We start from the raw sequence: 23,576 nt of genomic DNA on the forward strand, positions 1-23,576 counted from the left end.
ATTGATGGTAAATATATTGGAATAATACTTCATGGATCCAATTTACATAAAACTGATTTGCAAAAACACAAAACCACATGAAAAGAGGATAATTGTGGGCAAATTGAGATTAACAGAGCGCATATTGCTCCGTAAACTGCTTTGACAAACGACTTTGCTCCGCTGCATTAGATTAACGCGAGCATGAATCTAAATAATGGCGTAATTAGGGCCGAGGCTCGCCGGGCGATGAAAGGCGTCAGGTGATTACGGCATCAGGATATATCATCAACGCCGGTTTGTGGAGACTGCTCCAGCGAGGAATTCACTCAAGTTCAGGCTGAAACCAGACGGACGAGCAACAACGAGTCACTGACCTGCTCCACTCGGTGCCGGGTCTGCAGGTACGGGTCGTAGCGGGCCCGGATCGCTCGCATGGACGTCGGCTGTCAGACAGAACAACAACAAAAGAATGATGTAAATGTTAAAAATACGAACCCACTTAGAGGTGCCTGTTAGTGCTTGGCACTCATTCAGGTGTTTTCATATACTTTTTCTTTCCTTTTTGCAATTGTATTTATGTGTGGGTGTGTATTTGCATTATGGTGTTTAGAGTAATAGTTTAGTGAGCTGTTTTCTTTTTTTTATTTTATTTTATTTTTATTTTTTTTATTTTTATTTATTTATTTTCTATTCTTTTTTGCGTAATTAATTCTTATCATTTATTTTTATTTTATCTTTATGTTTCTATGTTGGAGGGGTTAAAAAAAAAAGGGGAAAAAATCTTTGACTTGTGATTTTCTTTTAGTGATACTTGGTACACTACGGTCACTGAATGTAGTGATCTTTCTATTGTTTTTTTTCCTTCGAAATAGTTACCGTATGAAGATGTATGTACCATTTTTACTTTGGCTATTGATCTCAATTAAGAAATAAAAAAAAAAAATATGACAATAATTTCAGTCCCATTTAAAAGAAAAGCAGAAGAATTTCCTCTGAGGAAGTGAAAGCGAGGAGATTAATATCAACGGAGGAACGTGGATGGAATAACAGGGTGTCTACGGATTTGACAAAGTTAAATTTAAGACTTTTTAATACCATTTTCAAACTAAATTTAAGACCAACAAGACAGTAGGGATGGGCGGTATGGACTAAAAAAATGTATCACGATAATTTCTGGCATTTATCCCGATAACAATAAAAATAATGATATAAAAAAATACCAATTCAACTCCACCTTTTCAACTATAAATCTATCACCACATTCAGTCTTTGGAGCCCCCAAATCACTGCTCTAAAAGATACTAAATACTACTAAACTACACCAATTAAATTGAATTGATAAAAAACAATTAAATGAGTTACACCTGTACTGAAAACTGGAATGACTTCCATCTTTCTTTCTTTCTTTCAGGCTCATATCTTTCTTTATTTATTTCCTTCCGTCCGCCCTCCCTCCCTCCCTCCCTCCCTCCCTCCCTTCCTTCCTTCCTTCCTTCCTTCCTTCCTTCCTTCCTTCCTTCCTTCCTTCACGTACGTTGTGCATGGATTTAACACAGAACCATAAATCCGTTTTACACAAAAACGTCATCAACGGGAATTTATCGTTTTTACCGCGAGATAAAAATTCTTACCGTGGGGAATTTTTTGACGGTTTATCGTGAACGGTAAAATATCGCCCATTCCTACAAGACAGTCATGCACTTTGAACCCAATGTCCAGAGAAACTGGAATTTCCGAGCCATTTGTTTCTAAATTTATCCATATTTGCTTGCCTCGTCCTCTCGACTACGGCGACTAAGAAATCCAGCGCTGAGGTCGAGGTTGCCAGATCTGGCTGACAGGTTCCAGCCCAAATCAAACATTCTCTATGTTAAAACCGTAAATTATTAAATGCGGAATAAATTTCAAGTCATAAGCAAATGAAGCCAAAAAAAAGTTCAGGCTCCAAACAAAGACTACAATTAAATTGAGAAGATTAAAGCAGATAAAATATCAGTGAGTTTATTGTGTAAGTTTCTACTTTTCTCTGCTATAATGGAAACTTTTTTGTTAATAATTTCTCCTAAATATTAATGATAAACCAGGAAAAGCAGCCTAGATTTTATCAACCCACCCAGTCCTGTATTTTTCAGCCCAATTAGGAGGAAACCCGCCCAACCTGGCAACCCTGACTGAGGCAAGCGCATCTCTAACAACCGGTAAACAGGTTTATTTCTCCTCAAAACGATGAAATAAACTTTTCCTTTTCAAAGAAAACTTTTTAATGATGACGGGATAAATTCCCTCTGAAATTAAGATGAAAATTAAGACCCTTGGATTGAGATTTAAGACAAATTAAGACATTTAAAGGCCTTTTTAAGGACCTGTCGTCCCCTGAATAAAAGCTTCACCTCGTAGCCGGTGTAGGACTGCGTGGAATACTCAAAGTCCGAGTCCGGTCCGCCGGGACAGTAGCTGCCGGGGGAAAGACACATGTCAACTCACGTCACATTTCAGTGCATTTTCTCCAAAAGAAACACGTTCTCCAGGCTGATTGTGTACCAACAAACACACAGAAGCGGCGCGGCACTCACACACAGATGTTTCCCGTGAAGGTGATGTGAGGACAGCGGTGCGGTTTGCACATCACGGCCACAACGGCGATCTGTCACAAACACAGAGGTGGTTAAAGGTTTTATGATGTTCTGTCTCTTAAGCTGTAAAGAAACACAATGTCGTCTAACGGCGGGATGATGAATGGATGGATGAAAGGAGTGGAATTTCCATTTACTTGTACTTGGGAAAAGGGAACCAAGAAATAACAAATTCGGGGGACAAATATATACTTAGGCCACGTTTACACGTAGCCGGGTATTTACAAAAACGGATATTTTCCCCTCTACGTTTTCAAAAAAATCCTCGTTTACACGGACCCGCATGAAAACGCTCTTAACGTCATGCCAGCCAATCAGAATCCTGGAAAAAACATCAACAAATGACACGTGTGTAACTTCCAGTTAAGGCTGATTTGTGGTTCCGCGTTACATTAACGCAGAGCCTACGGCGTAGGGTACGCGGCGACGCGCACGTACCTTGCGCGTCGCCGCGTACTCTACGCCGTCGATTTAACGCGGAACCATAATTCAGGCTTCATGCGACTGGCTGACGCGCTCACAGGCTTGAATGAGCAGGAGGCTGGACGGGGGGGGGGGGAGTTACTTTTAAGTGTGACTTTAGAATATTAAACAGGTAAAATACAAGAAAATATTGACGGTGGCCAAACTAATTGTAAACACAGGTCGCACACATGACGCTGGTGAGTTTCTGGTGCATAATGTGACGTTCTGAAGCCTAAATCTCTGTTTTCCTCCGTTTAGACGCAAACGGGAAAACGGAGTTTTTGAAAATCTCCACTTTGGCCGGAGTTTTCAGAAATGATCGTTTTTGGGGGCTTTGAGCTCCGTTTCCGTGTAAACGGACGGCCAAAACGCATGAAAACGCCTCCGTTTTTGTAAATACCCGGCTACGTGTAAACGGGGCCTTAGAACGATGTTAGTGGCAAGCAGAGGTGTCAAGTAACGAAGCACAAATACTTCGTTACCTTACTTAAGTAGAAATTGGTTATCTATACTTCACTGGAGTAATAATTTTTCAGACGACTTTTTACTTTTACTCCTTACATTTTCACGCAATTATCTGTACTTTTTACTCTTACATTTTAAAAACAGCCTCGTTACTCTATTTCATTTCGGCCTTTAAAAAGAAACTATCCAGTTAAATTGCTCCATCCGGATAGAGTGAATTTGGTTGTGGTTGTTTCAGATGTTCTTGTCCAGTTTTGTTCTTACATCCGTTCCCTCAGATTCCTGCAACTAAACTTGGATGTACATTCCAATAAAGGTTAGGATAAATGATAACATGCCTCTGAAGTTTGACTTTTTGCACCATTACAATACTTATAGACAACTAGTCATCATATCTGCTGCTCTCTGAAACACATGTTACTGCTCAATAGTACACATATATGGTTCTTTAATATGTTTGCATTATACTAAGATGCATTCATTTTCAATGGCTTTTGTCCTTAATGGCTTTTTCCCCCTTACATTACTTTTACTTTTATACTTTAAGTAGTTTTGAAACCAGTACTTTTATACTTTTACTTGAGTAAAAACCTTGAGTTGATACTTCAACTTCTACAGAGTATTTTTAAACTCTAGTATCTATACTTCTACCTGAGTAATGAATGGGAATACTGAAGACACCTCTGGTGGCGAGTAAAAAAGCCGTCACCAGGAAGTGGCTGAAAACAGAGTCACCTTAAAGGGAGGATTGGATAGACGTGATGCAGAACATTTACATGACGGAAAAGTTGACTTTCTCGCTTAAGATCAGAATTGGACAAATTTAGAAACACTGGGTCGAATTCATCTCACCATTGAGAGCAGACTTTATCTAAATAGTAATATATTTTAAAGATTCCCTTGGAAAGTTTAATTGTTCATAAAAAAAAAGTAATTAAAAAGAAAAGAGATTGAAGCAGGACTAATGTCTGAGAAAGTGGGAAAGATGGATAAAGGTGTAATGTGTCTGTATGACCGTCATTCAGTTACTGTAATGCCCCCTGTTTGTTTATGTATTCTCTCATATTCTACTCTTGTGTAAACAGATTTGAGTGACAGCAAGGTTTAATTTGGTATTCTGTTTCATTTATTTATTAATTTTTTTCTTCTTTCTTTTGGGTCCTTAATGGCATTTATATCGCTTACGGAAGTTGCATTAGGAATCCGTGTATCATTCGTTCTTTCCATTTTCAATTGGCAATCAAAAACCAAAACATGAAAAAGTGACTGGTTATGTTGTTATTAGTTTTTTATTATAACACAAAAAAACGGAAAAACGTCTGGTTTTTCATATTTCAATTTTAGGCACAGATCAAAAATACGAAATAGAAAAACGCGCCACAGGACTGAATTTGATTTTAATATTTAATTGGTCAGAAAGAACGAATGATACACGGATTATTAGGTTATGCAACAATTGTGGGACAGAGGGTGAGATGGGAAATTGTGATATTTCTGTGAATCTATGGACCTTTGGGAAAAAAAGAGTATTTAAAAAAATAAATAAAATAAAACTACCCCCCCCCCCCAAAAAAAGAAGAAAGGATGAAAGGTGTGAGCGCCTCTCACCCCGCTGGCGGTGCGGATGGGCTTGGCCTTGAGTTTGGGCACCAGGGCCCGGCGGTACTGCGGCGGGACGGCTGCGATGATGTCCACCAGCCGAGGCTGCGCTTCCAGACCGTATTTAGCCGAAGTCTTCGTCTTCACCCTGGAGGAGCAGGAAGTTTCAGGTTAGTAGCAGCCCGTCTGTAATCACATTTTCGGGGAAACCAATGACAAATGTATAAAAGATTATGGATGAATTCCTGCTCGTTCAGACAGAAATCACCAAGAGCTCGAGTTAAAAGATGCTCCAGGGATCTCTGTCGTTAAGTTATACGTGAAAAGAACTTAAATCCTCTTCTTCTTCCCTCAATCGTCACTGAGATCACTGGCACAAACGTGCACAACTGACAAGTAAACCCTGAGGATACCGGAAATGCAGTGGGGCAAAACACGTGATGTACGAATATCACAGCTGCTAAAACTGCACAGGTCTACACACAGTCTACAGGTTTGATCGAGGTAAATTTAAGACTTTTTAATACCATTTTCACATTTCTACTTTTCTCTGCCATAATGGAAAGTTTTTTTTGTTAATAATTTCTCCCAAATATTTATTAAAAACCAAGAAAAGCAGCCCAAATATATATTTCTCAGCCCAATGAGGCTGAAACTTGCCCAATCTGGCAACACTGTATATGTGTGTGTGTGTGTGTGTGTGTGTGTGTGTGTGTGTGTGTGTGTGTGTGTGTGTGTGTGTGTGTGTGTGTGTGTGTGTGTGTGTGTGTGTGTGTGTGTGTGTGTGTGTGTGTGTGAATATGTGTGTAAGTAGATATATACATAGATATAGAGCAGATGCAGTTAATAGAGACAATATAGTGTAAATAAGTATATTTAGTCAGGGATCCAGTCACTGAAAATTTGAGAGGACCTGTGATGTCATGCTATACTTTTTTTTTGTGTTTTTTCTATTAATTTGGCCATTAAGGTCCACAGAATGAGAGGCCTGCTCTGCCGGAAACATTGCGAAAAAAAGTTATGGCCATTTTTGTATACTGAAGCCTGTATTTTTTGACTATGTGACGCAAACTAGGTTTATTTTCTTTAAGTGCTCAATAAGTTGGTTAGGCTGTCAATAAATGATTCCCAGATACACAGAACACATATGTGAACAACACCAAGTCAAGAAATACACTCACAAAGCCTTTTCTAAAGTTTTTTAGTTTAGTTTTTGTACAAAAAATACAACCGTTTTTTGCATTTTTCCCAATTCTTTCATCGTTACTTCAACAGTAATCAACTTTGCCATGGGTTATGACATCAGCCAATGTCTCATTATTGTCAACAATCTTAATAGTCATTCCACAAAAAATATTATTAAAATCAAGCCTATATTAAAGAGACTGTGGTGACTTTATTACCCTTATGCTCAAAATTCCCAGAGACTTTTTTTGAAAACAAATTCAAAACATATATACATTTTTATAGGAAAATAAACAGTTGTGCACAGTAGATTTGTTATGTATTAGTAAAAAAGGAAAAACATTGGCTGAATAAAATAAAGATACGTCTAATATCACAAAAATTAAAATGATCAGGAAAATAAAAACAACGGATTAACTCACTCACTCTCACTGTCTTCGAGCGTGATTTCAACTCGTGAACATTTGTTCGGGTCCCCAGTGCAGAGACACGCAATAACACACTTGACACCGGCTCTTGCACAGGAGCATCCTCGGGCACACTTGCTTTTCTTACAGTGGCAGTATTTGCTGCGCTTGCGATGTGCAGGTTTTGCATCCTTCAGCATCATTTTTGCCACTAGCTTACCACTGACAAGCTCTCTGCCAAAGTTTGTTGCCACAGGGTAATTTGGCTGAGACATGTGTGCCCTCTTACATATAACCAACTGATGCAGAGCTCTGAGAAGGTGTAATTGGAAGGCATCTTCAGTAGGTGGAAGGCAACGCATGTCTCCTTTGACGTTGCCAAAAAGATGGGCCCGCAGTGCATCCAAGTTACCACTGAAGTCACTCCTGTCATACAGTGAAGCCATGTATCGTCTGGATGCTGTCACAACATCTTCGGTAACATTCAGACTTTCCCCAGAGTCACCGTATTGGCCCAGAGGCAGAAGATCCTTCAGTTGATCAACAGTGGCTTTGTAGGCACGCCTTTTCCCTCTTCTGTAAAAGTAACTCACTGTGTCACATCCGGTTAGTATATAGGTGCTGAGGAGTATGGATGAAAGATCTGAAGCTTCAACACTGTACTTCACTGCCAGGGCATCCACAATTGCATGAGCAGGTAGGTAGGTATCCATCTTCTTTACCCATAGCTCCTGTAGGTCATCCATGTGTGTGATGTAATATATGCACATCATGATTACATCTGTGTCAGTGGTGCAGATGTTGTGCTGAGTATGCAATATGGGCAAACATCCTGGTATCTGCCTCCTCGTGCTTCTCACAGGACAGTTCTGGAAGCTCAACCTGACAATCTGCTGCTAACAGAACAGTGCGACCAGGATCACAGAAAAGTCCACCGAGAATAAGTGTACATCCAGGAGGAAGTAATTTGTGCTGAGCAGCCCATGTTTCTCCCATATAGTTCAGCAGGTTCGCTTTATTCAGTGGATTTTGAACAAATCCTTTCCATTCCGGTAAAGCAAGTGTATCATGTGGCTTGTACTCCTTCATCTTGCTGGGGCAAGTCTTCATTCTTTTCTCTCGTTCCTCTCCTTTCAGACTTTCAGCTGGAGAGACATCATATCGATCACCAACAAAGTGGATGCAGTCACAGTTGTCGGTGATACCACTAAGGAGATGCTTCAGATACTTTGCTTGCAGTTCATGGAAGGTGCTGCTACCAAGATGTTGGTGACACTGGATGAATGCCATGGCATCAACTACCATTACAACAGGCTTGTCGAATGTGGGAAATCTGTCCACTTCACACTATGAGCTGCCAAGGGATGTCTTGATCGCAGCCAAGTAGTTACGCATGGCATAACCTTGGTCAAGGGATGGATCTGGCTCAAACAGGGAAGCTGGGCAACTTGTCCACTCATGACCAAAGACTTCTACCTTCTTGTCTTCATCCAAGTCCTGCACAAAGTACAGGTTTCGTACAACAGCACTCTCTTCCTGGTAGACCTTCTTGGCTTTGAGAGCCATGGACATTGTCTTTTTTGTCTTTGCTGCAAATGTGGCAAGTTTCATTGGGGCTATTTTCTCACTGTATGTTTTTCTTGCTGCAGCCAGTGCCTCCAATCCTTTTTCATGGGCGTACACCAAGTCTGCAGATGCAGATTTGTGGCCTGTTGAAATGTTAAGCAGCTCCTGTTCTTCACACATGAAGGGATTGATCATCTGGTTTTTGACTACATCTGTTATTTTCAGAACACTTTCTGTGTCCTTTTGTCCTTGGCTTTTGGAGTCTTCATGGTGTTTGGTGTCCAGGTGTACCATAGCTTTTGTCTGCTCTGATACCGCTGTCAGACATGGAAGAGCTCGCAAGTATTTCTCCATGGCTGCTGGCTGCTGACTGATGCCCGTGAAGAGTTTTGTTTTGGCATCACGGTTGTATGTTTTCTCAAGTGCCATGTCTGTCCAGACACCATTGAAACGACCTTCAGTTTGATGCACAGTAAAGTTCCCATTCTTGAATTCTCTATGGACCTCCGGAGCCAGTGTACATAGGCTTCTCATGGCTTCCAAATAGTGAGGCAAGCAAGATACAGACTTGTAGTGGCCAGCAGCTACAAGGTATGGTAGCATCCTTTCTACTTCAACCAGGTGTTCCTCCCACAGGCCTGCACGCTCAGCATGGATGAATCGCTTCAGATTCATCACCATGTCCATGCACATTATCCAGAGCTTTGAGGTAGGTGAAGTACATGTGTCATCAAACTCTGCCATCAAACACGACAGCTCTTTCAGCTGGTCAGTTGCATCAGCACATGCAGCAGATGCCTTCTCCTCATCCTTTTCTGACAGGGCGTCTAGGAGTAGCTGGACATTGATGGTAAGTGCAGATATGCACTCCGGGTCCTTCTCTTCAATGATCAACAATTTGGAAAATGCTTCCCAGTGTAGGGCAAACATGGCTGCATGTACCATATTGTGGGCACGCAGCATTGCATAGTAGTCTTTCCCACTGATGATCTTGTTTGCTGTTCCACGGAGACAAACATCAGCTTCTACCATGATGTCTTCGATTCCAGTTGCCTGCATGAAATACCCAATTGCTTTAAGGAAATTTTGAGCAATATGAAATCCACCCATGCGCAAGATAACTTTTGCATACATCTGAGGGTTCTTCTTTTGCAGACCCAGAACCACTTCATAGATTGCTTGGTCACATGTAATGGTGGTGAACTCTTGGCCTTGTTTTCTGGACACATCCATGCAGTATTGGACTGACTGTTCAACCACATCTGGGTCTGTTGGAGACTTGGGAAAGAAAGGCCCATAGCCAATCACAGTTGCAGGGGTAGCAGCTGGGATGAGAAATGCCTGGAATGAACTCCATGTTGGAGCGGTGCAGCTTGGTTTCAGATCCTCCAAGAGAACAGTAGGGCAGATATGCACCAAATGCCACAACATGCTCAGGTGGTTAAGAGGTGGGTAGCTTAGGCTCTGTTTCAACTCCAACCAGAGAACGACTCTTTTGACGATCTTTGAGACTCAGGTGGCTATCCTTGGTTTGAAATGGCTGAGAAGGGCCCAGGGATGCTTGGCGGGTTTTCAGCAATGGTAAACAAGGCTTTGGCGTGGGATCTTCATTAGGATCCTTGTACTGGAATATGACATGTGTTGTGCCATGTAATGCTATATTCCAGTAACAGCTTAAAATGTCTATTGCCTTTAGTTTTTTGTTTTATTTTTATTTTTTCTTTTGCTCTTAGAATTTTGAGCATAAGGGTAATAAAGTCAACACAGTTCCTTTGATTTAGGCTTGATTTTAATAATGTTTTTTGTGGAACGACTTTTAAGATTGATGAAAATAATGAGACATTAGCTGATGTCATAACCCATGGCAAAGTTGATTACTATTGAAGTGAAGATGAAAGTATTGGGAAAAATGCAAAAAACGGTTGTATTTTTTGTACAAAAAATGACTAAAAATCATTAGAAAAGGCTTTGTGAGTGTATTTTTTGACTTGGTGTTGTTCACATATGTGTTCTGTGTATCTGGGAATCATTTATTGACAGCCTAACCAACTTATTGAGCACTTAAAGAAAATAAACCTAGTTCGCGTCACCCAGTCAAAAAATACATGCTTCAGTATACAAAAATGGCCATAACTTTTTTTCGCAATGTTTCCGGAAGAGCAGGCCTCTCATTCTGTGGACCTTAATGACCAAATTAATAGAAAAAACACACAAAAAAAGTATAGCATGACATCACAGGTTCAACCCATTTTCAAGAGCTTTTGGGCATGTGGATCCCCGACTAATTTATATAAATATTTATATGGGCATGTGTGTACAAATATATAGAAAATATTCAACTATGTGTATTTATGTATAAGTATGTGTGTGAGTATAATTACAGTATATAATAATAATAATAATAATAATAATAATAATAATAATAATAATAATAATAATACTGTTATTTAGCAGTGTAAGTACAGTGTGTGAATATTTATAAATACGTGATTAGTGATTAGTGAATGGGGGTAGGATTTTAGTTTACACTTCTTCCTACTCCTTTTTGCACATATAAATTAAGATATCAAGTGTTAAAGTATGAAATTCTTTCTTTTGTTTTCTTATCCTCTCTTGAATTGTTGTTTTATACATGTACAAAATAAATCAAATCAAATTGTTATGAGTCTGTAATGCTGTTTTATCCCAACGTAGATGTTTGTTTTCATCATAATAATGATATTTGATCCTTTATACTCTGGTGTGGTTAGTTTTGTGCCTTTGAAGGAGAAACATCTGATGCACTGATCAGTTATTATTAGTTCTATCAGCTGATCAGTGACATCACTGGGTTTGTTGTTATTCACTCGGGTTGTGTGTTTGTTGTTAAAAATTCCTTACTTGTTGAGATTGATATCTTTCCCATCTTCGTGCGCTTCAACCAGCTGCTTGATGACGTCAGCGATGGTCATCATCATGAGCTCCGCGCGACTCAGGTCACCTGTGGACGAGGTCATTAGATCCAGGCAGTACTCGAGTTGTAAAAAACAATCAGGGGGGATGGTGGATTTTATCATATGGGGACAGATCATTTGTGCTGATTACAAATAATATAATATATTACAAATAATAGCAGTGACCAAAACAGCTGCAGAAATACTGCAGGAATGACATAGCAGCAGTTAAATGCAGCCTTCTGTAAGCTTTAAATATCCACTGGGCTTACATCAAATACATCAAAACACAACAATAAAAAACACTTTTCTGAACTTATCAATATCACTCTGTCCTTCACAGGATAAGTAAAATGGATCACTGCAAAAACTCAAAATCTTAACAAGAATATTTGTCTTATTTCTAGTTAAAATGTCTCATTTTAGTAAAGAAATCTCATTACACTTAAAACAAGACTCATCACTGGGAAAAACAACAATTTCCACCTGTTTCAAGTAGATTTTCACTTAAAAGAAGTAGAAAAATCTGCCAGTGGAACAAGATTTTTTTTGCTTGTAATAATAAGAAGAAGAACACACACTGAATGAGCGACTGCAGAGATGCAGCCGCTGCGCGGATCTGCGCTCCCCCTATGGAGGTCCAAAACTGTCAAAATGCAGAGAAAGGCGTATAAAATCTGGGATACATCAAATTCAGGGGCGTCAATTGGGTATGCCAAGGTCTGGCAGCCGCCACACCTTGGCTTCAAGGGAAAATGTAAATGTTTGTTTTTTAAATACATTTATGGAATTCCTCTGTGTCTCTTTGTATTGATTATTCTATTACTTAATACATATACAATAACTACAAATGCAAATCAGAACAACATGATCGATTTCACTAGTTATTATACACTGCAAAAACTCAAAATCTTAACAAGAATATTTGTCTTATTTCTAGTTAAAATGTCTAATTTTTAGTCTCTTTTTTTTTTAAATCTCATTACATTTAAGACAAGACTCAAAAACAACAATTTTCACCTGTTTCAAGTAGATTTTCACTTGATATAAGTAGAACAATCTGCCAGCTGAACAAGATTTTTTTGCTTGTAATAAGAAGATAAATCTGGTCCCACTGGCAGATTTTTCTACTTATTTCAAGTAAAAATTTACTTGAAACAGGTGAAAATTGTCAAATAAATTATTTTTCTGGTGATGACTCTAAATGTTGAAATAGCAGTAAAACCACATTCATTGATGAAATGACATAAGGGATGGAAAGGAGGGACGGCAGTTTTACAGGGGGGATGATTTTGACCGTTTTTATTGCATCTCCAGTACTGGATTCAGGTGAGCTGCGTCCACCTGCCCCAGGTGCTACAACAGTCACCAAAATATAAAACACCACAGAGGTAAAAGGTTAAGAACCACTTAAAACCCGCAATAGCAAAGAAAAACGTATCTAAATCCCCCACAAAGAGTCGTGTTTGTCGTTATGTCACCAAAGCCGGTTAGCATTAGCAACATGCTACAGATACAAAGCCACGTTAAAGTCGTTTAAAACACTTTATGCAGCCCGTCACACACTTACTCTTTTTCTTTGGCTTCCCCATGTCTTTATTTAGATTTAAAAAATCCGGTATCAGAGAGTGAACGCGTCCAGAAGTGTCTACATTAGGATGACAACCAGATAAGCTGGGGGAAATTGTAAACAACTCCACGTGGTTGAAGTACGGCAGCCGCAACTGTCGTAAAACGTCGTAAACGCCCCTGCGCCTTTTTTTGTATGGAAATCCATTATGGAACAAAATTGTCTTTATTTTTTTGCTCCTATCCCTCTAATATTTTCATGTTTTCACAAGTTAAACAGTGTGACTGGTTGTGGTCTGTTACTAAAACACAAATTGTGGTGATTTTTGATTTAAACATTTACTGTGGTTGGAAGATTTCTCCACATAGAACATATGAAGCATAAACATATGACGCCACCTAGTGTATCGTAATGTGTTCACAACATGGATGTATGGTTCACAAGCCCTGCAACAATCCATTATGTGGATTCGATTTGCCTTGACTTGATGTGCAGGGGAACCAATGAGGTGTTTGGAATCCACCCACTGAGTTTGACGAGTGAAACTGACAGTTTTACATTTACATTTCATGATTCAGCAGCACGAAATCATGAATTAAATGTGTCATTAATTAATTAAATGCAGTTTTACATTTCATGATTCACACGCAACACGAAATCATTGAATGAATGAATGAATTGTTTATTTTGGTTACATTACATTATTTGCAATTCAAACTGTGTGTGTGTAAATGACAAAACACTTTCATACAAGTTTACACTCATCAGTTTCACACAAAAAATAATAATAAACTCTGTAACCGAAAAAGGAATAGGCTGAAGCCAAAGCTTATATTTGCCTACCCTGTACTTTCCAACAGAAAACCCAGATTATCTGCAATATGAAAAGAAACAAAAAGAGAAATTTCCCTTTAAATTGTTCTGCTTAACCAAATTATACTCAAATCATTTAGCATTGTAATCCTTAATTATTTTACTTTTCAATATTTTTTTTAAAATTCAACAGAGATTTACACAGTTTCACTTCATCACTAAGTTGATTCCATAATTTGACTCCCAAAAATGAAACACATCTATATTTAACATTAGTCCTCACACGACATCTTTCAAAGACCCACAGCCTTCTTAAATTATAATTTGTTTCTCTTAATTTAAAGAAATGCTGAAAACAAGCAGGAAGGCTATTATTCTTAACTCGAAACAAAATTTCTAATGTTTTTAAATATACAATATCTATGAATTTTAATATGCATGACTCTACATTAATTAAATGTGTCATTAATTAATTAAATGCTGAAATAATAAATATATATTTTTACTGAAAATGAATTGTATTTTAATTAATTAATGACATATTCCATTCTAATTTTAATTAATTAATGACACATTTAATTAATTAATGATATATTTCATTCCCATTTTAATTAATTAATGATGTATTTATTTATTTAATTTTGGCACAAAAAATCCTCCATATATACAGGGAGCGCAGATCCGCGCAGCGGCGCTGCATCTCTGCAGCCGCTCATTCAGTGTGTGTTCAGAGTGTGTTCAGTGTGTGTTCAGTGTGTGTTCAGAGTGTGTTCAGAGTGTGTTCAGAGTGTGTTCAGAGTGTGTTCAGAGTGTGTTCAGAGTGTGTTCAGAGTGTGTTCAGAGTGTGTTCAGTGTGTGTTCAGAGTGTGTTCCAGTGTGTGTTCAGAGTGTGTGTTCCAGTGTGTTTGAGCCTACAGGACAGTCGGGATCTCACTGGCTAAATCTCACAGCAAATCCCTTGAGCTGCGACTTGACATGGCCTGACTGATCTCTGTGGGAAGTTTCAGGAAATGCAACAGGTGGCAGGACTCCGGGAATCAACCGCAAACCTCGGTAAGTTATTTATTTTACACCCTAAAAGAGACGTGTTTCCCCCCCCTGAACTTATTTAAGGACCAGGTCCAGTCCAAAGGGGTCAATTTTATCCTCTTTGAGCAACTTTGTTATTGTCGTCCAGCTCCATTGAGCGTCCTCCTGCTGGCGACGCCTTCACGGACCCTCCGGGAGTCGGACAACTGCCTACTCACGGTGAGCGCTTTTAACAATAAACCCCCTCTTTAACTGTAAAATACGCTTATTTTTTATTTATTTTCACTCCTTTCGATAAAGCTTTAAGTTATTTGAAGTCCGGTGTGAGTGTGAATATTATTATGTCCCGTTGCTGCTGCGGGGTAATTAAAATGATGCGTTCAGGGACACTTCGGGGGAATGTGACGCGTCCTTCCCGGAGGGGCTGGTGTGTGAAGTGCACGCGTTTTTTGACGGGTTTTTTTCACTGGTCCCCCCGCAGGTCCGGCTGCACCATGGAGGACGGATTTTCCCCACAAAGCGACTCCAACGTGAAGGTCGCGGTGCGAGTGCGCCCCATGAACCGGAGAGGTGAGTTCAATGTCAGTCAGGAAAAAAAAAGAAAAGAAAAATGATCACTTCATTCCGACGTATCAGGTGTGTGTGTGTTGTAAGGATCTTTTGAGGCAATTCCAACGTCTTCCACACCCATTTCCAGGTTGAATTACTATACAAGTGTGTACTTTATTTAGTTTTTTCACTATTTTATGTTGTGGAAAGGGGAAAATGAGCAACTTTAAATGCACCTTCACTGACCTGAATGCCTGACTACAGCTGAGCAAGCAGAAACCTTCAGCTCAGCTGGCACACTTTATGTATCAAACCTTTTCATGTAAAGCAGTAAGATGACATTTTCAATCAAGTACGGTGAATATCTAACTTTTTATTAAAAAAAAATATCACCACATGCTCTAAAGTCTACAATGACAGGAAGTTCCAGCTCTTCCTCTGCTACTACTGGAGCGAGGAATGAGGAAGGGAAGGTGTGACCCTGCTTTTCCTGACAGTCTGCTGAGGGAGTAATAAACGGGTTGTAATATTTGCACAGGCAGGTCCCGGATGAATCATATCGATAAAACCTTCCTGTCCCTTCATGTCCGCCTGTTTGTATTGTGATAATTGAGAAACTTGAGACATTATCAGTGAAAGCCACTCGTGACTCTGCACTAGGAACCTTCACTTTTTGAATATTTACACCATGATGGTCAGAATACTATGGGCCTGATTTACTAAAGGTTTGCGTGTGTAAAAACGTGTGCAAACTTGACATCACCCGCAAACCAATGTGCAAGCTGATCTACTAACAGCGTGCAAAGAGGACTGCGCCTCTGAAATGAGCAAAATAGCACACGCTTTTCATTTAGTACTTTTGCCCTGATGAATAATCAATATGGGGCGTACCCGCCAGAAATCGCTAAATACTGGGAGGGGAAGATGCAGATTGGTCCATTTACCACTCGCAATGAGATTTACCAAGCCTGAAAGTTTTTGCGTGGATTGTGATTGCGTCTGTATTTAATACGTTCGAAAGGAAGGTGCTAATCTCCACATGCAAAAGGAGAAATATTTTATTTGAATGTTAAATCGAGTATTATTCAGCAAAAGGTTGCCACAGGAGGCACCTTCATTTTTTTATTTGTGATAATAAATAAATCACGTGTTTTCATGGAGAAAAAAGTGTTTCTTATTGTGCGCCTATACCTGTTCTGCAGTTTTCATACCCCGGTGTTGTGCCGTATTCAGCACCCCTGCCGTGAAAAGCACCCCCTCGTCTGACAAAAATGATATTCTCATTCCGTGTCATGTTCTGTTTAGCGTCCAGTTTTGTGTTAATGATTCATGTTTAAATGCGCTCATGGATTCCACAATAGTCATACTTTCCCACAATCACAGTCACACATAACAAAAATCGGGTAAATGGTTATTGATGTCATTAATTAATAGCCTGCTTACTGTGTTGTCTTCCATAATATTTGTAAATATATATAATATAAACTCCTAAGTATGTGTTTGTGTGAGTGTGTATATATAAAAATATTGAAGTGTCAGTGTGTTGTTTTTTTTCTTGGTCTACTTATCATTGAATATACGAGGGGGTGCTTTTCACGGCAGGGGTGCTGAATACGGCACAACAATTTGCCTCTTCCACTAATATCTCTATAACTCCAACTCGTCAAATTTCATTTTGCGCTTGCGACTGTATCCTGCTTTCCATCCAGACTCTCCATGGCGCAAAGTTTGCGCCGCAAACTGTAAGACGCGCAACAACTCATTTAAATACTGCGGTTTGCACCTGTTATCAATTGCGCAAGCATTCTTAGTTGATCACCCGCAAAACACACAACAACAGCACGCGCAAACTTTTTCAGTGCACACGCAATTTAGTACTCTTTATTTAGGATCTTAGTGAATCGGGCCCTATGAGTCTAGAAATGTTATCCATGCTTTTATTTAACAATGGTGTCTCCTCCTCTCAGAAAAAGACCTTAAAACAAAATGTGTGGTGGAGATGGATGGGAACCAGACCGTTCTGCATCCAGCAGCTACCCACCTGAGCAAAGGAGATCCTCGGTAAGGAGCCACATGCACGCTCATCTTCCACCATTATGATCCTTATTTGAGGCGACAGGAGTGGAAAAAGTTTAAAGTTCAGGACGTTTCTTTGGATGACTTCTTCATTTTGATTTGTGACTTTTTCAGCCCGGCTCCTCTCTTGTTAGTTTGACATGAATGCAGGAGTTTGAGGGGATATTTAGCTAGATATTTAAAAACATCTGGCTAAAAAGGAAAAAAAAAACACAGATTTTTCATCTTTTTTAAAGACATAATCTGCAAAAACATTAAGAAAAGAAGTCGACCTCCAGTTTCACTGCACAATGCCGTCTTGGCAGTTTAGCAATGGTTAGTTTCTGGTAAACAAAAGGCATCATATGTTGACCATGTGAGCGTGAAACTCCCCACCAGTCGGTCAGAAATGAAGACGACTCTCAGACGAGGTCAAACGTCTTCAAAACAACCAGGAAAAACGCTTGAATTAAGTTTCTGTTCAGGCTTTTTGGGTTTCCGTCCCTTTTACTGTTTACTGTCCCGGTTTATTTCCATTCAGAACTTGCTGGCGTTTGTCCCAGCTGTCTCGGACCGGTCGCAGGGTTTCCTTTCTCACAATATTTATACTTCATTATGCAAATGTGGAGCTTTTTATATTTTTAAATGTCTTTTCCTGCATCAGGATACAGAGATTATATTTCACACAATGCTGCACTGTGACGATACAAAGCCTGACCGGGTCGTGTTTCCCACAACCAGTACTGGAGTTGAGGGGAATGGGGGGGGATGTCATCCCCCCTGAAATAAAAACTGTCCAAATCATCCCCCCTGTAAAACTGCCATCCCCCCTTTCCATCCCTTATGTCATTTCATCAATGAATGTGGTTTTACTGCTATTTCAACATTTAGAGTCATCACCAGAAAAATAACTTATTTGACAAATTTCACCTGTTTCAAGTACATTTTCACTTGAAAATGTCAGTGGGACAATATTTATCTTCTCATTACAAGCAAATCTTGTCCCACTGGCAGATTTTTCTACTTATTTCAAGGGAAAATTTACTTGAAACAGGTGAAAATTGTCAAATAAGTTATTTTTCTGGTGATGTTGTGACTCTTGTTTTTAGTGTAAAGATATTTTTTTTTACTAAAATGAGACATTTTAACTAGAAATAAGACAAATATTCTTGTTAAGATTGTGAGTTTTTGCAGTGATCCATGTTACTTATCCTGTGAAGGACAGAGTCATATTGATAAGTTCAGAAAACTGTTTTTTATTGTTGTGTTTTGATGTATTTGATGTAAGCCCAGTGGATATTTAAAGCTTACAGAAGGCTGCATTTAACTGCTGCTATGTCATTCCTGCAGTATTTCTGCAGCTGTTTTGGTCACTGCTATTATTTGTAATATATTATATTATTTGTAATCAGCACAAATTATCTGTCCCCATATGATAAAATCCACCATCCCCCCTGATTTATTTTTACAACTCGAGTACTGCCCACAACCCTCAAGAGAAATCTTTACAAGATAAAAAGATCTATAAATGTATGAAATAACTTCAGAAGAAAGTACTTTGTGGCCCAAATTCTGCAGATTGGGTCCACAACCTCTCCGTGGCAGCAGGTTGCTGATGAGACGTCATCACGTCGTCATTGAGCATCAGCTCGTTCCATCACTGGCGTATTTAAAAACTCTCTTCACGTGTATGTTGTGGTTTTCATTTAAAACAGAAAAGCCTTTCAGGACCTTGTGCACAAATGTCTGTCCCCACTGACATTCCTGACAACGCGTGTCACATGACTGCTGGAAAACTGCTGTTTTCCTGCAATTTGACCCGTTTCTCTCCCTTATCTGTCGACATAATGAAACAACTCTGTGGTGCAGAATAACTCTTTCCCAGTCGCCCTGTTCATGTTTGTTTGTTTGTTCATTTTGTTGTTTTTAGGCATGTGTTTGACCCGATTAGTTTGAAGGATTTTAACTCTTCCAGCCGCATTTAAACTTGTTTTTCAGGTTCTGTTTCAGAGTGGCCTTTAAAAGTCTTAAAATGTATTAAATTCCATTTATGCTCAAATAAGGCCTTTAAATGTCTTAATTTGTCTTAAATCTCAAACTAAGGTTCTCAATTTTAGAGAGAATGTATCCAGTCATGATTAAAAAGTTTATTTCATCGTTTTGAGGAGAATCTCCTGCGGAGGTTATAAATCTGTGTTGCCAGATTGGGCAAGTTTCAGCTCCATTGGGCAGAAATATATATATTCGGGCTTCTTTTTCCTGGTTTTTACTAAATATTTAGGAGAAATTATTAACAAAAAAGTTTCCATTATGGCAGAGAAAAGTAGAAACTTACACTATACACGCACTGATATTTTATTAGCTTTAATCTACTCAATTTAATTGTAGTCTTTGTTTGGAGCCTGAACTTTTTTGGGCTATTTAGTGGTATTGTGAAGCTTGAAATGTATTACGCATTTAATAATTGATGGTTTTAACATAGACGATGTAGGATTTGGGCTGGTTTTTCATTATTTTGGCGGGTTTTACATCGCGTTGGTCTGGAAACTGTCAGCCAGATCTGGCAACCTCAACCTAAGCGCTGGATTTCTTAGTGACTTTTCTTTTTGGTCTTAAATTTTGTTTGAAAATGGTATTAAAAAATTGACCTTGGAATGGGTGATATTTTACCGTTCACGATATACCGTCAAAAAAATTCCTCACGATAAGAATTGGTCATCTCACGGTAAAAACGATAAATTCCCGTTGATGACGTTTTTGTGTAAAGCTGATTTATGGTTCTGTGTTAAATCCACGCACAACGTACGTGAAGGAAGGAAGGAAGGAAGGAAGGAAGGAAGGAAGGAAGGAAGGAAGGAAGGAAGGAAGGAAGGAAGGAAGGAAGGAAGGAAGGAAGGAAGGAAGGAAGGAAGGAAGGAAGGAAGGAAGGAAGGAAGGAAGGAAGGAAGGAAGGAAGGAAGGAAGGAAGGAAGGAAGGAAGGAAGGAAGGAAGGAAGGAAGGAAGGAAGGAAGGAAGGAAGGAAGGAAGGAAGGAAGGAAGGAAGGGAAGAAGGAGGGAGAGAGCAGGAGGAAGGAAGGAAGGAAGGAAGGAAGGAAGGAAGGAAGGAAGGAAGGAAGGAAGGAAGGAAGGAAGGAAGGAAGGAAGGAAGGAAGGAAGGAAGGAAGGAAGGAAGGAAGGAAGGAAGGAAGGAAGGAAGGAAGGAAGGAAGGAAGGAAGGAAGGAAGGAAGGAAGGATTCCCATTGATGAGGTTTTTGTGTAAAGCTGATGGAAGGAAGGAAGGAAGGAAGGAAGGAAGGAAGCCTGAAAGAAAGAAGGATACATTCCCATTGATGAGGTTTTTGTGTAACAAACATGGTGGATCTGAGAGTGAGATAGATTTATAGTTACAAAGGTGGAGTTGAATTGGTATTTTTTTTATCGTCATTTTTATAAATGCCAGAAATTATCGTGATACATTTTTTAGTCCATACCGCCCATCCCTAAATTGACCTTGGTCAAACTTCTAGACACCCTGTATTTAAAAGAACCCGGAGCGTTCACTTCTCCCTCTTCCTCTGGAGTCTTGGAGATGGTTGGTTTTTTGATTGATTGATTTATTTATTTTGACAGCGTCTGATTGGCTCCTTGTCTCTTTCCTTTTTGTACGAAAGGTTTCTCTTCTTCACCATCCTCGTTCTGCCGGCCGGTTGAAGTCGGGTTTAACTGACGAGAGTTTCTCTTCCCTCTGGGGAACCCCAAGGCTCCATCCTGGGGCCCATCATTGTTTCACTGTCACTTTCTAAGAAACCCAGTCGGTCCTTTCATTGTTTTGCTGACGGCATCCAAATATATTTTTATCAATAAAATAAAAAAGATCAGATTGTTTTGATCAGACTTGTTTAATTAAGTGATTTGAAGAGCTGGACCTGAACTTGCGTTTTGTTGCTCTGCTCATCTGGACCAGTGTGCCAGCGCTCTTGGCCCTTTGGGTCATTTACATGAACATTTTCTTCTTCTTTTTTAAAACAAATTTAAATTAACGAGCAGAAATCATCAACCAGGGTCGGATTAGAAAAGTGATCTCTTCATATTAGTTGGTGAAACTGTTGCTGGGACGAGAAGACGTGAGCTTTGTTGTGGCATCAGCTTGTTTGCTTGAGTGGAGATTTACAGGACTGTCTCAGAAAATTAGAATATTGTGATAAAGTTCTTTATTCTCTGTAATGCAATAAAAAAAAAAAAAAAATGTCATACATTCTGGATTCATTACAAATCAACTGAAATATTTCAAGCCTTTTATTATTTTAATATTGCTGATTATGGTTTACAGTTTAGGATTAAGATTCCCAGAATATTCAAATTTTTGGAGATAGGATATTTGAGTTTTCTTAAGCTGTAAGCCATGATCAGCAATATTAAAATAATAAAAGGCTTACAATATTTCAGTTGATTTGTAATGAATCCAGAATGTATGACATTTTTGTTTTTGTAAATGCATTACAGAAAATCACAATATTCTAATTTTCTGAGACAGTCCTGTAAAGACTTTACTGCTCGTTTTCTTCAGGGTTTTCCAGAGTCGACTCGTCGTCATTTTCCGAGCTGCTTCATCTTCATACTCCAGATCCATACTCAGAAACGGAGGCTTAAACTGTTAAATCGTGCAAGCCGGGTTTCTTCTCGCTGAGCTTTGACATCTCCTCAGCGTACGTTTTGTTCTGTTTTGTTCTGTTTTGTTCTGTTTTCCTGTTCAGTTAATCCTGATCTGCATTAGTTTTGTGCTGTTTGTTGTTTCTTTTTAGGCTGTAAAGCACTTTTGGTCAACCTTGGGTGTGTTTTAGTGATAACGTGGCTGCACTTGAGTCGTCATCAGTCTCATCACATCCGGGTGGGAGACGTGATGACGGATGAAAAACCCAACCCTGAGTCTGTATTCCTTCACGGTTTTAGTTTATAAATAAAACACGATGATCTTGATGATCTGAGGATCTTGAGATGTAATCTTCACCCCACCTATACTCCTCCTCCTCCTCCTCCTCCTCCCTTTCTCGTTGCTCTCTTTACGAAGGGCGTGTCTGCTCCAGCTCGGTCCTGCTCAGGTAGTCGGCTGCAAGCAGGAACCAAAAGTCAAGTTTCAACTGTATGTGCGCGTGTGCGTGGAGTATTAGGGCCAGGCAGGAGAAAAAATATTTGAGGGAAGATTTTTTTTTTTATTGTGCACTTTGAGAAAAAAGTCGAAATGGTGAGATTAATGTTGAAATACAATTTCAAGAATAAAGTCGAAATTTTGCCTTTTTTTTGCAACATTTCAACTTTTTTCTCGACATTTCAACTTTTTTCTCGACATTTCGACTTTTGTCTCGAAGTGCATAATGAAAAAAAATTCTTCCTCCTCTAAAATATTATTTTTATTTTTCTCCTGCCCTAATACGCTTCCATACTTGCCAGGCAGGAGAAAAATAAAAATAATATTTTAGAGGAGGAAGATTTTTTTTTTTTCATTATGCACTTCGAGAAAATAGTTGAAATGTCGAGAAAAAAGTCGAAATTTCGTGAATAAAGCGGAAATGTTGAGAGAAAAAAGTCAATGTTGAGAAAAAAGTCGAAATGTTGAGAAAAAAGTCAAAATTTCGTCTTTATTCTTGAAATTGTATTTCAACATTAATCTGGACATTTCAACTTTTTTCTCGACATTTCACTGCATGGCCCTAATACTCTTCCATAGGCAAGAAATGAAGATAGATTGATTAAGATTTCGCTCTGGTTGCTCCGTAAATACGCCTGAAGGCAAATTCCTGCAGACATGAAAGTGTGATTCCCCGTCTCTGTGGCAGCAGCCTCATTGTTGTGTGTGTGTGTGTGTGTGTGTGTGTGTGTTTTCCCTTTGCCTCAACACGCTCGATCCGTGGCGTGTCTTCCCCTCTGGGAGTAGTCGACATGAGCAGGTTTTTCCAGCTCAGCAAAACACATAAAACTGCTTCAATGGCTCCAAAACGACTCAAAGGTCAAGCCGGGGAAATGTTTGTGGACGTTAACTAATCTACGGCGGCTAATAAGCAAACGCGTTTGGTTTTTCTGAGGGATTGAGGGGGATTTATTGCGTGTTGAGGCGCTCTATTAATTTCCAAGCGATTTAAAATAAAAAAATCTGTGTTGAGCTTTTGTTTGCTGGAGATCTCAGCGACCAGTTTGTGTTCGGTCAGCTCCGCCGAGAGCTTTAACTGGGCGGCTCCCGGGGGGGTGGGGGGGTTAATATGTAACGGCAGTCCTGGCGGCTGCAGCCAGGCCTCATATCTGGGTATAATCCGGCTGGGTTTCTGGTCGTAGACTGGCTGACCTGGGTC

The 23,576-nt window shown here is 39.4% G+C and overlaps 2 protein-coding genes across 2 annotated transcripts in view; one reads left to right on the top strand and one right to left on the bottom strand.

The window, feature by feature from the left end:
* Nucleotides 1-314: 314 nt before the first annotated feature.
* On the bottom strand, nucleotides 315-12,947 carry elp3 (elongator acetyltransferase complex subunit 3). Its single transcript, XM_061747003.1, has 6 exons — nucleotides 12,806-12,947; nucleotides 11,183-11,282; nucleotides 5,154-5,292; nucleotides 2,556-2,626; nucleotides 2,373-2,436; nucleotides 315-425 (listed from the first exon to the last, which is right to left on the bottom strand). Exons 1-6 carry the CDS (start codon nucleotides 12,825-12,827, stop codon nucleotides 315-317), a joined length of 507 nt encoding a protein of 168 aa, XP_061602987.1. The 5' UTR covers nucleotides 12,828-12,947.
* Nucleotides 12,948-14,384: 1,437 nt separating this feature from the next.
* Nucleotides 14,385-23,576, top strand: part of LOC133418410 (kinesin-like protein KIF13B) — a 96,374-nt gene continuing 87,182 nt past the window's right edge. The window contains 4 exon segments of the mRNA XM_061707082.1: nucleotides 14,385-14,671; nucleotides 14,796-14,866; nucleotides 15,129-15,217; nucleotides 17,164-17,257. Of these exon segments, the coding sequence (XP_061563066.1) occupies nucleotides 15,142-15,217; nucleotides 17,164-17,257 (170 nt within the window). The 5' untranslated portion in view covers nucleotides 14,385-14,671; nucleotides 14,796-14,866; nucleotides 15,129-15,141.

This window comes from Cololabis saira, chromosome 18 (genome assembly GCF_033807715.1).
Source record: "Cololabis saira isolate AMF1-May2022 chromosome 18, fColSai1.1, whole genome shotgun sequence".
In the NCBI taxonomy this organism is placed as follows: domain Eukaryota; kingdom Metazoa; phylum Chordata; class Actinopteri; order Beloniformes; family Belonidae; genus Cololabis; species Cololabis saira.